We start from the raw sequence: 13,351 nt of genomic DNA, 5'->3' as shown, positions 1-13,351 counted from the left end.
ACTATATATTCTGATTTATAACTATATTTTTATATTTACTTCTATATATTCACAATTTACATTTATATATTCAGATTTCTAAATATTCTGTTTTACTTCTCTATATTCAGAAATATAACTATATATTCTGATTTGCATTTTATATATTCAGATTTTTACCTATATATTCAAATTTACTTCCATATATTTACAATGTACATTTACATATTCAGATTTCTAAATATTCTGATTTACTTCTATATATTCAGAATTATAACTATACATTCTGATTTACATTTATATATTCTGATTTATAACTACACATTCAGATTTACTTCTATATATTCACAATTAACATTTATTTATTCAGATTTTATATACTAATTTCCTGTTTGGCGCGTCACACTTTAGCACTACATACTGTACTGTATGTGCAATATATGTATATTTACATGCATTTTAAAAAATTCCACTCAATTAAGTTGTTTGAAGTTTTAGGAAAGAAATTTGGATTATGGGCCTAATACACAGGTCCAATATTCGGACACTAAACATGTAACGTAAAAGTTACATTAATATCCCGCTAAGTCGGGCATTTTCCCCAAAGTACATTTGATCGCTCTGGCTCTTAGCAGCATTATCATGAATGCACTTCACAATCCACACAAGCACATACCGTATCCAAATTGCAGTGCTTTTGACATCCCTAATGACAACAGGTCTGCATCTCTAAGCATATTTCACGTATGATTCAAATGCAATTACTGACGTGGTGACGGACTTACTGATCAGCCCTGATTCAACGTGATCAGACTGCGTGGGATCATATCACACACCAAACTGGGCTCTCAGTGCCAACATTACTGGTCATTAAATTCACCACCTGCTGACTGCGCCCGCTCCAGAATTTGCCTGATGTCACTTCACTAATAGAGGCAAAGCTTGCAGACTGATCGTTTGCAGTGACAGAGTTTCCATGGTAACACAGGTACTTACAATAGGGCCGGGTGGACCCTGTGGACCCTCGCCTCCCTTCAGACCAGATGGACCCTGTGTGAGAAACAGAGAGAGCAGTTTAATTCCCTAACGAAAGCTGCACTTCAGAATCTGTCAAAGTGGCATCCGAAACTCTGTGTGCACTTGTGTGTGTTTGTGCCAGTGTATGGCAGCTGTTTGTACTATATGTCTCCTGGAAATACAGCCCAGAGTGTTTATAAAACTGGCAAACTCTCTATCTCCTACATCAGAAACAAGTGCTGGCAGTGCATTGTCATGTGATGCCAAGGACACGTCACTCTCCTCCCATCAAGTCATAATCTGAGTCATGAAAAGCATATGAGCCAGCTAAAAGTAAACATCAAAACAGCAAGTGACGGCAAAATCAACTGTTGTTTATTGAAATCATACTGGCTTTGTGTTTCAAATGTGACTTTCAGCAACAACTGATTCATGAAAGAGATAACTAGCGGAGGCTGAAATTCATCAAGGCGGCAGATGCTATTTCTTAAACTAAAAACAAAACAATTTTTGATTATATTCAGCCCCACAGTTTAAATTCTCTTAATGAAGAAAAACTAGTACAGACATTTCCAAGTCTCTGTGACATACGGCTGCTTTCAGTCGGCCAACTGTGGCGGTTTGTTACGTACAAAGTCATTTACAGGCCCACAGAGTACCACATCAGAGGGACGATAAATATGTCAAACTGCATTTTTGAAACCGACTGAAAGTCAGTCATTTTATAAGATACAGGTTAGTATTTTAATTTGGGACAATGCAAGATTGTAAAATCGAACAAAAATGTATCTGCAACAAGAGATGGTACACACAAGTTTCTTTCCAATAAATTGTGCGATTTTGTGCGTTAAAGTTAATATAAAATAAACGCTGGCTATTTCTATCATTTGTCTGCAGCCTTAAAGCTTGTTTTCAAAAGCTTGCTGAATGTCTTAATGCATGTTAAATATGTCAGTTAATCTCCATGAGCCTCAGTCTAATATTTAGGACTGTACCCTCTTCTGAGGCATTCATCCAGCGTGAACATTTGCATGAACAGCAGGCGGTTAAGCAGCTAATGGCCATTTGGTGGGGCACATGACATTAACTAATTTGTTCTTACCGCTGCGCCAGGAATCCCCCTTTGGCCTGGGAACCCTTTCAGTCCGGCAGGGCCAGGTTTTCCAGAAACCCCCCTGAGGACCTGGATCACCCTTCAAGGAGAGACACAATGAGAATTTAGTCTTCAAACTTAAATCCATCAACCTCCACAGCTGCTATTTGTAGGCATTACCGGCCACCACAACATTGGACTGAACATTATGCGAATTCTTCCCAGTTATTACCCTTGAGTGATCTGAAGTGAACGCGTTTGGCCAACCGTACCTTTCCACCTTCTTTGCCAGCAGTTCCGGGAAGACCTTGCTCTCCAGGGGGCCCTGGTGATCCAGGATGTCCTCTCTCTCCAACAGGACCAGTTTCTCCTGTAGAGCCCTTTCAAATTCAAACAGGTTTTTCATTCAACTTCTGGCTAACTGCAGGAGATGTTTTATTAGAGCAACATGTTGGTTTTTTAATTTCCACTCGTGTCACTGCTAAAGCTCACCTGTGGGCCAACAACACCTCCAGGTCCAGGAGGTCCAGTCTTTCCTTGGAAACCCTGTTTGAGAATAAGCATAGTCATTGTGAGACAATAAATGCCATTTATTGTAGTTATCACATTCTTGGATGCAAACTTAAAAAGGAAAACCTGAAATACTGGAAACTTTATGTGAACATCACTAAACTGTACAAATCCAGCTTCTGAAATGTCAGTGGCACTTGTCTTTTTTTTTTCTAATTTTCATTACATCCACTTCTTTTTCTAAATCAGTGAAAGTCAAGTGCAGTGTTTTCATCTTGAAAAACACAAAGGCGAGTCTTTTAAGATAAAATGTGTTTTTCCTTTTAGCACTTCATCTGTTGGACGTGCTTGATTAGAAACAGAAAGATAGACCTGCCAAGAGCAGTGTAACGCCTTGACACTGTCAGCAGCTAAAAGGTAATACACCATATAAACACCATCCACAACATTTATTCCTCTTTACTCAACAGACAGAAAACACTTATGAAGACAAAATGATACTCACAGTCTCTCCTCGCTGTCCAGGGTGACCGGGCAATCCATCCTTGCCAGCAGGCCCCTGAGGGAATTATAAAATTAATAGCGATTAAATCACATTTATGTAATTATTATATAACAGACTTACATACTTGTAGCTATCACTGTTTCAGGTTTTGTGGTTTAAAAGACCCACTGTATAATCAGAATAATGTGTGGAAGCCCATTTCAGTCACATAAGGAAAAACAACAATGCTTTGGCAAATCAAAATTATGACATAAGAAGCAGAAATTATGAGCTAAAAGTCATGACTGTGACATCAAAATAAAGTTATAATTTCAACTTATACTTTCAAAGTTATAAATTCAACTCATGTTCATAATTTTGAATTTTGTCACTTACGATTAATAATTACAGTAAGTCATGACCATGACTATTAATTAAATCAGAATTATGATTTATTCCCCTGGTTTCACAGACAGGGTTTAAGCCTAAAATTATGTAAAAAGCAGAAATTATGACAAATGTCAACTATAATTGACAACATTTTATGTCAATTTTTTAAAATAAATTATGATTCATAAAAAACAAACTAGAGTAAAAAGTAAAATTAGATAAAAAGCAGAAATGATAACAAATGTCAACTATAATCAATAACATTTTATGTCACAATTTTACTTTTTTATCAGTTATGATTAATAATTAAGAACAAAGTAGAGTAAAAAGTAGAAACTATGACAAATGTCAACTATAATTGACAACATTTTATGTAAAAATAAGCTTTTAAATCAACTATAATTAATCATTAGGAACGTAAAAGTAAAATTATGTAAAAAAGTAGAAATTATGAGACTTTAAACATCACTGTTATAATTCCAACCATATGTCATAAATAATTATTACTTTTTTATAATTTCAACTTACATCATAATTTTGACTTTTTATTTCACAATTCAGACTTAGTATGTCATAAATCTGACTTTTTATATCATAATTATGACAGAAAAAGTACTTCCATTCTAAAGCGATTCAAAGAATAAAATAGCTTTTATTCATGGCATTAAAATAATCAATTACGGTTAATAATTTAGAGAAAACAAAGTAGAGAAAAAAGTAGAATTATGTAAAAAGTAGAAATTATGTCAAATGTCAACTATACTGACAACATTTTATGTCAAACAATTTCCTTTTTTATAGATTATTTTTAATAATTAAGAACAAAGTTGGGTAAATAGAAATTATGTAAAAAAAAAAGTTGAAATTATGAGACTTTAAACATCACTGTTATAATTTAAACCACACGCCATAAATAATTATTACTTTTTTTATCATTTCAACTTGTGTCAATTATGACTTACATCAGAATTTAGAATTTTTTTGGTCATAATTATGGATTACATCATAATTTCTCTTAATTATGATTTTCTTGTGTGGCAGAAAAATGACTTCCATTGTAAAGTGAGTCAAAGCATACAATAACTTCTATCCACAGTATTAAAATGATCAAAAACATTTAGAGTTGATAAAAAACACATACAGGTGGTCCTTTAGGTCCTGGTAATCCAACAGGGCCCTGTGGTCCTTGTAGTCCCTAAAACATGAAGAAAGTAGCATATAAGGGAGATGTAATGGAAATGTTTTTGACCTGAAAAGGTTGACAAATATAACTGAATGAGAGAAATAATTTAACCGTCACTCACTCTCTCTCCTGGCCCACCAGCTGGTCCATCATTTCCTGCTGTTCCCTAAAAAAAGAAACACAGTCAAAGGTTTTTGTTACAAGAAGCATTCACAAATACCAATAACTAATTGAGTTAGCTGAATCAGGACTGATGAAGCCTGACCTTTGCTCCAGGTTTTCCTGTCGGACCTCTAGCACCTCTTCCACCACGGGGACCCTGAGAACAAGAGTTATTAGCGATAAGCCTTGCGTATCATTAGTGTATGTGGAAAACAAGAGTTAATTTCTACATAAAAGATTCATACCGTTGGTCCCCTTTGTCCTCGAGGACCTGCTTTACCAGCAATACCCTAAAAAACAAAACCAACCATCTATGAAATTACAACCCTATCATTATAATAACTTAGCTCTAAGACTAGACAACTTCTGGTAGAGGTTGTTTGTTCAGAACTAGAGAAGTATGATAAAAATGTCTCCCTTCAGGTTGTTAAAAGAAATCATACATACCCTTCCTCCCTTTTCACCATTGGCTCCAGGGAAGCCAGGGAAACCAGTTGAGCCCTGTATAGAGACAGATGATTAGACACATTGAGGAGAGGTTTTCAACTACACCGTGTAAATTACAGGCTCACTTCACTTCAAAAGTATCCAATGTTCATCCCCATCTTTAAAACATGTCAAAAACTTTGGTCTTTGAGCAAAAGTGAAGCTGTGTTGACAGAGAGAGGGTGTCCTTGAAGAATAATTCAACATCATTACTGCTAATGCTAATGTTATGTGGTGATACTCAGAGGGCAAGCTTTTGGGGTTGATAAACATGAGCGGTGTGCGCTTGTTAGCACAAGGACAGGAGATGAAATTGAAGGTCAAATTATTTTGGCAGGCAAAGAAGGGGAAGCAGCTTGTGCACAACGGATACGCATCAGTTATTTACTCCACGGGATGGCCGCCTGCACAGGATAATGGAGCAAATCAAACAGACAACTGCAAATATACACACACATAGAATAAGGAACACCACGGTTTGACTGAACTAGGGAAAGTGAGTTGACAGCCGACAGCAATTTCCAGTCCCTGCTAAAAGTGAACACTAATCACCACGCTCCAGCTCCACTCTGGGTTTTACATTTTCCAATTGATATAAAAAAGCACTTGGAGAAATGTTTAATGCTTCGTCAAAACACTAACATTAGTATGTTATGCTTATGTTGGATGCATGATAAGTCAGTTATTAATTATTTTCATGTTATGCCCCATAACCAATAGCAGATATTAAAATTCAGAAATTAAAAACTAATACAGAAATTAAAAGTAAATTGACCCTTCAGAAACAGCTTGATTGACAGGCGATCTAACCAATCATTATGCAGAATCTGCCATGTTGTCCAATTAACAAATCAGACAGGAGAGTAGACTAAGTTCGGTGGACTTAAACTTGAAAAATTTTGTGTATTGATGTCTTTCTGAAGTTGAGATAAAATGCTTTCTGATATTCTTTCATGTCTTTTTGTGCTTTAAGTAAAAAAGAAAAAGACAGTGCATGTGTCATTGATCTAATAATAAGGCAATCTGTCATGACACATTAAAGAGCCACAAAACAGTATTTCTTGGTTTGACATTTTAAAACATTTTAAAGCTGGGACCTTGTTTCCCAAAAACGAAAATCACCCCATGATTTACTGTAGGTGTAAATGACTTTCTTCTTTCAGATGAATACAGCTGGAGTTATATTAAAAAATGTCCTGGCTCTTGCAAGCTTTATAATGGCAGTGAATGGCTGCTGAGATTCAATAGTTAAGTAGAAGTCCAATAAACCCTCTCCACCTTCAATACCACAACTGCTCCCCGGGCGCCACAGCGATAGCAATATGGCTGCCCACTGCTCCGGGTGTGTGTTCACAGTGTGTGTGTGTTCACTACTGTGTGTCTGCACTCGGATGGGTTAAATGCAGAGCACAAATTCCGAGTATGGGTCATCATACTTGGCCACACGTCACGTCCTTTCCTTCCTTTCCTTTCCTCAAGCGAATCAGTGCATTTATGTAAGAAGAATATCCATATTTAAAACTTTAAAATCTCTAGCTTCTGCTAACTGTCGTACGTGTGTTCAAGAGAGAGTGGTGTTCCAGCGGATGAGTGGCATTTCAGCGTGTTCGTCATTTCTCACCGGAGCTTATGTTACCCCTACATCCTACATCATCCGCTGGAATGCCACTCTCTCTCGTGAGCACAGTTAGCGGTAGATAGAGATAATGGTTTATAAAGTTTTAAATATGGATACTTTTTCCTAAACAAACACATTGATACGCTTCAGGAGGCCTTTATTAACCCCCTGGAGTTATGTGGGGCACTTTTTTTTTTATGATGGATGGATGCACTTTATTGGACAAAATCTCAACACCCATTCACTGCCATTATAAAACTTGGAAGAGCCATGACATTTTTTAATATAACTTTGATTGTATTCCTATGAAAAAAGTAGGGCTGCCCTCGACTAAATATTTTTCTGTTTGACTACACTGTAAAAAATAAAAAACACAATTTGTTGAGTCAGCTTAAAATAATTTGTTACCCTGCTGCCTTAAAATTTTAAGTTCAGTCAACTAAAATAAGTTTATTCAACTTAAAATGTTAAGTTGTACTAAGTAACAACTTAGATATTTGTGTTTGCTAAACTTAACAGATGGGTAGGTAACCAAGCTGCTATAAAAATTTAAGTTGCTTCAACTCAAATATCTAAGTTGTCACTTAGTATAATTTAACATTTCAAGTTGAATAAACTTTTTTGAGTTGACTGAACTTAAAATTTTAAGGCAGCCAGGTTACAAATTATTTATAAGTTGACTCAACAAATTGTTTTTTACAGTGTAGTAGTCATTCATTTGAAGTATCAGTCGACTATTAGTCACATGTTTATTACTAAAACATATAAATCATAATAACGAGCCTTTAATAGCCTACATTGCCCACTCTCACAATAACAGCTTGCCACATCATACCGGCATATATAGTAATTATGAATGTGTCAGGGTGCATTAACAATTTAACAATTTGTTGATAAATTAGTGCTTTCTTTGTTTTCGGTTTAACAGATGAAGTCGGCAACACTGACTCGTCATCTTCGCAGTAGTGATTCGTCTGTATATATGTTTCATACAGATTACATAATATGAGAATATTTGTTTTCCATTTGAACTGGTTCATTTAAAAGTAGACATTTCACTCTCTATAGATGTATACACAGAGTTTTGGAGTTTTGTGCCCAGAGACCTAGACAGCAGAAAACGCATTCTCTTTGCTTTCATTATTTTACAAAAACACAACGTTTTGTTGTTATTCTGAGTGCACACAAATAAATGTAGAGTCTTCACAGATTCGAAAGATGTACTCTTATGTGTATGAGCAAAAATGATGGAGTATTTTAGGAGCAAGTGACCACACCAGCGCCTCCATCTGTCATGCAGTAAGCGCGCTAATATTCAGCTTCCACACTCCACATTGACACTTGAATAGCGCACATTTTTCTACCTTAACATTACATTGAGCGGCCATGTAAAGTTGCTACTACATACGTCTTTCAGATGAAAATCATATTTGAGGTTGATGATTTGGATGTCCTGCCCGATGTACTGTATTGCCACATAGACCAGCCGTTAATGATCTGTCCATCACGGATTGCGTGAATACGCTATTTCCTGTGGAAATTTTTCTTTCTGTGACTAAGCGACTAATACAATTTTGGTCGACCAAGCCTCACTAGTCAACTATTAGGGGGCAGCCCTAGAAAGAAGAATGACTTGAGGGTGAGTAAATCATGGGGTAATTTTCATTTTTGGATGAATCCCTTTAACAGGCCAAACATCAACTGTAAACCCTGAGCTGAAACTGCTGACAAAGCAGGTTGTAGACTACTTTAGTGTCACTTTGCACCACTTGCTATTCAAACAAAGTAGGATCCATTTCATAAAACAACTTCAAATATAAAACTCAATGAATAAATACCAGGGAATTCAAGCTATTTGAGTGGACCAGAGTATACACTGAATGAAATTATTGTTTTGATGGTGTCAGCAGCCTGAACTGAACGAATAAGCTGACAAACATCACAAACTGCGTCTACATAGTCTTAAGCTGTTCAGAGGCCTGCACTTATTGCACGCTGGGTGGCCGAGAGATAAAGCAGTCAGCGTCATGGAGAGTGAGTTGATCCTATTAACTCTGTTAACACAGGCTATCAGAGAACAGCAGGCCTTGCGTGTCAAAAGCAGCGCTTGGCAAAATATAAATAAAGCAGCACTGAGAGTGGCACTGTTTAAGAGAGATGATAACATAAAAACTTAGTAAAATAATGATAAAGTTGCAACAGGAAACTTGTCGGTACTTACCTTAGGACCTTGTCTTCCTGGGTAGCCAGGCAAACCTGGAACACCAAGTTTTCCCTAAAAAAAAAAAAGAAAACTCAGCACATTTTTCAGTTTGAGGTTTTTAACAATCATCAGGCGCTATACAGTAACAATAAAGCATTTCACCTCCTTGCACAAACTGCAAAAGCATATGGGAGCTGTAATGGAGTATTTGGCTGACATTTAAAACTGGCGTTCAGAATCAATTTATGATTGTGAGTTCAGTGTCATTTTAAGTTTTTTATTCACACGTATATTAATAATCCCTGACAGAAACTTAAGTGTCCCCAGGTTTTTTCCAGGGCTGGTCATTTCAAGTACTTTGCTGTTAATTTCAACATAATGAGTTTCAAACTGACCTTCTCTCCTGCCATGCCCATAGGACCGGACTCTCCAGTGGGACCTGATTTACCTTTCGGCCCCTCTGGTCCATCTTCTCCTCTGGGGCCCAACACACCAACCTCTCCCTGAACACCAGCAACAATGCACAACCATTATACTAGATTCATAACAACTAAAATAGAAAAAATCAACTCAAACAAATGATAATGAGTCATTATAATGGTTACAATATTTCACAATATATCAAACTTTAATGAATTATGAAAGTATTTGTTACTCACCTTGTCACCCTTGAGGCCCATGTCACCCTTGAACCCAGGAAAACCATCTTCTCCCTGAAATTAGTCAGATCATTTAATTGAGTCAAATAAACCTATGCAAACTTATGTAGGTATAAACAAACAAACAAACAAACAAATAAATAAATAAATATTTCACTGAAATAAATCAAACTCATATAATTTATTTGGGTAAAATAAACTTGTGCAAACTTAAGTAGGTAGGTAAATAAATAAGCAATCAACAAAATAAGTAAAAAATATATATATATTTAAACCAAAATGTATTTAAATTTAAACTCATATAATTTATCTGGGTGAAATAAACTTGTGCAAACTTAAGTAGGTAAATACAGTAAATAAATATATAAATAAATAAATAATCCCACTGAAATCGTTAAAATAAAATTGCGCAAAATTATGAAGGTAGGTAAAAAAATATATAAATAAAACTCAGGTAATTTATTTGGGTAAAATAAACTTGTGCAAACTTATGAAGGTAGGTAAATAAATAACTAAATAAATAAATGTAGTAACACAAAAGTATTTAAACAAAAATTGTCATTTAAAAATAGAATTTAAATGGAATTAAATAATATTTAAAATTTATATTTTCACGATAAATTACTATATATCATCACCCTTGAACCCAGGAAAAATATCCTCTCATTGAACTCGATCAAACTCAGATCATTTATTTGAGTAAAATAAACTTATGAAGGTAAATAAATAAATAAACAAATAAATAAATAAATAAATAAATGAGGTAACTAAGATTTATATAAAATTGTAATTAAAAAACATAATTTAAATGGAATGAAATAACATTTAAATTGTACATTTTGATGATAAATGACTACATATCATCACCCTTAAACCCAGGAAAAACTCAGAACATTTATTTGGGTAAAATGCAAACTCATTTAATAAATAAAATAAAATAAAATAAAATAAAATAAATCATTTTTTTTTCATTCCAAAACTGAACATCTAAAAATAATGAATAACCTATCAAGCATTTTTAATCTAATTACAAATACCCTTATAAGCACATAGTGGCTAAATGCTGGCATCTAGTGGCCATAGTGTAAACTGCTGGTTCACGGTAGTTCAGGTTGAGAAATTAACTCGTATCTATGTTGTATATTCATTTAACAAACTAGTGCTCTTAAATTTTAAATATTAAGCTTGAGACTTTATATTTCATACCAATAATGACACATTTTAGAAACGAAAATCTTGACTACTGTGTGAAAGAAACACTGACACTTGGTGGCCACTGCAGAGGACACAGCCTGAAGCAGATTGAGGCACAACATTGCACTTATGTCAGTAAGAACAGATTATAATTCTGCTAAATTTTTCTTCTTCTTAGAAATCTCTACTGACATCCAGTCGTATGTGACTTTGCATTACACCACACACTTATAAAACCTGATTGAAGCCATTTGGGTGCAAATAGTCTCTTAAAATGGCCTTCCAGTTTTAGCTGTTGGCCTGTCATCAGTGTGTCTCATTTCAGAAGCTGACCCAAGAGCTCAGTAATGGAGGTAAACAGATTTCCTTACCTTTTCACCTTTGTGGCCCTTCAGGCCACGAACGCCCTCTGCACCCTAAACAGACAGAACAATGAATAGAGCCTCTAATGGATAGAATAAAAACACATAATTTTGATAATAAAGAAACAATGAGATGAATTTATCAAGACTGTTTACCTTCACGCCTCGAGGGCCGGGATAGCCAATGGAGCCCTGGGGACCTGACTGGCCCTGTAGGAAATTAGTAAATATAATTACACAGAATCAATCAGGATTAATAGAGGGGAATACAGTTTTAAACTTCCAAAGGAGCCACACATTAAGTGTTAATTACAGACAGAGAAATGGCTTTAATTTCGCTACTGAACTTTCAGGCAGCTGTAAAATAGTGCCTTACGGGTGTTTAGTGGCTTTGCACTTGAAATGTGGTCAATAACTTGTATTTAGAGTGACAATTCATTTTGAGACAAACTAAAATATACTCACAGCTGCTCCTTTCTCCCCGGGAGGACCCTCTTTCCCAGGATGACCCTGTGCAAAGATTACAAACAAAAGCATCTTCATTGAAAGTCTGAAAGCAATGTGAGGCAAATACAGCTGGGTATGGTTTGGAGGATTTAGAGTACACTAATATACTGTATTCGGAATATTAAAAATGCCAGTGTTGTGACTACTCCACTATCACAGGAATCTAATTTTTAGGGGTTGTGCAACATTTTGAGGTAGCAAAAAAAATTGTAGTTTAAAAAATATATAAATAATATTTAAAAATGTGCATGAATATGTCATTGTGCAAAAACATATACTACCATTCTAAACTTTGAGGTTTTATCAAAATAAATAAAGTACAAATTACAAATACAATATTTTATAATATAAGAAAATCTTACAGACCCCAAACTTTCAAACGATAGTGTATATTTTTATTTGTGACATGAAAACACCCATTGAAATAAATAATAATTAAAATAAACTAAATTAAATAAACGATTCAATTAAATGAATAAAATAAACAATTAAAAAATGTAAAAGTATATATTTTTAGACTAATAAACAATAAATAAATAAACACATACCAAGTAATTTAAAAAATAATAATTGTGTATCATTTAGATATTTTTATATAGATTTTTTAAAGATATTTTTAGTTATATCAATAACCAATGAAACTTAAATATTAAATAAGGAAATATATTTCCTTATAAACATATAATTTTATGCGCCAGAGTGGAATTTGATTTCCCAGAATGCTATATTTAAAGTCTTCAAAATGGAGTCAATCCACATGGATCAGCGTAGAAGACTGAAATCAAAGAAGTGTCTCTGTTTTTGCTCATTTTGATGTTGTGCTGGACTAATGAAAGTCCTCTGTCATGTCTGTGTTGAATTTCTTTGAACTTCAATTCAATAAATTCCACTTCCTGTCATTCCAATTCAAATTTCAACTCATGGATTGAAAGGGAGCCAACACTTATATCGTGCAAGGTAAATATATATTCCCCTCCAGCCAGAATCATCATCAAGCTGGTTACCGATGGCTAATGATGTGTGATGATGCAAAGCATTTCTGATATGAAATGGAGATTTAAAGGAGGGGAGAACTCCACTTACGGGAGGCCCATCAGCACCAGCCAGTCCATGGAGCCCCTGTTTCCCATTGGGACCCTATGAGAAAAAGAGAGAGAAAGAATGAAAGAGGTTAAGTGAGAAAAGAAGGAAGAAAGAGAAACAGGAGAAAAAAAACACACACAATTAAGGCTGCGATTACTGCTGTGCCCAAGTAATTCGCTGGGCAACTTTTATAAGCAGTTCAGCAATCCTAAAGAACTCCATTATCATCTTTTTCCTCTTGGTAAAGAAGAGATCTAATCATACGGTACGTCTGGAAACACTCCACCACTTCTGGAGTCACATTTCAGACTCTCTGGCCTCTTTCCAGCAGCCCCGACAAAATGCTTGTCTGAGAGACTAACCAATGACAGTTGTGTGTGTAAGCATATCTCCTGCTTGTCGAAGCATTAGCGAGTGTTGA

General features: G+C 35.2%; 1 protein-coding gene across 1 annotated transcript in view; it reads right to left on the bottom strand.

Annotated features, from left to right (window-relative positions):
- col11a1b (collagen, type XI, alpha 1b) overlaps nt 1-13,351 on the bottom strand; it is a 91,474-nt gene that overhangs the window by 32,995 nt on the left and 45,128 nt on the right. Inside the window, 18 exon segments of the mRNA XM_051133839.1 lie at nt 976-1,029; nt 2,099-2,170; nt 2,172-2,189; nt 2,362-2,469; nt 2,582-2,635; nt 3,105-3,158; nt 4,615-4,668; nt 4,778-4,822; nt 4,922-4,975; nt 5,064-5,108; nt 5,266-5,319; nt 9,144-9,197; nt 9,521-9,628; nt 9,785-9,838; nt 11,350-11,394; nt 11,497-11,550; nt 11,806-11,850; nt 12,931-12,984. Of these exon segments, the coding sequence (XP_050989796.1) occupies nt 976-1,029; nt 2,099-2,170; nt 2,172-2,189; nt 2,362-2,469; nt 2,582-2,635; nt 3,105-3,158; nt 4,615-4,668; nt 4,778-4,822; nt 4,922-4,975; nt 5,064-5,108; nt 5,266-5,319; nt 9,144-9,197; nt 9,521-9,628; nt 9,785-9,838; nt 11,350-11,394; nt 11,497-11,550; nt 11,806-11,850; nt 12,931-12,984 (1,026 nt within the window).

Source organism: Labeo rohita, chromosome 2 (assembly GCF_022985175.1).
Source record: "Labeo rohita strain BAU-BD-2019 chromosome 2, IGBB_LRoh.1.0, whole genome shotgun sequence".
Taxonomy (NCBI): Eukaryota; Metazoa; Chordata; class Actinopteri; order Cypriniformes; family Cyprinidae; genus Labeo; species Labeo rohita.
Note: the sequence above shows the minus strand (reverse complement) of the source record. Positions and strands in the feature narration are given on the sequence as shown.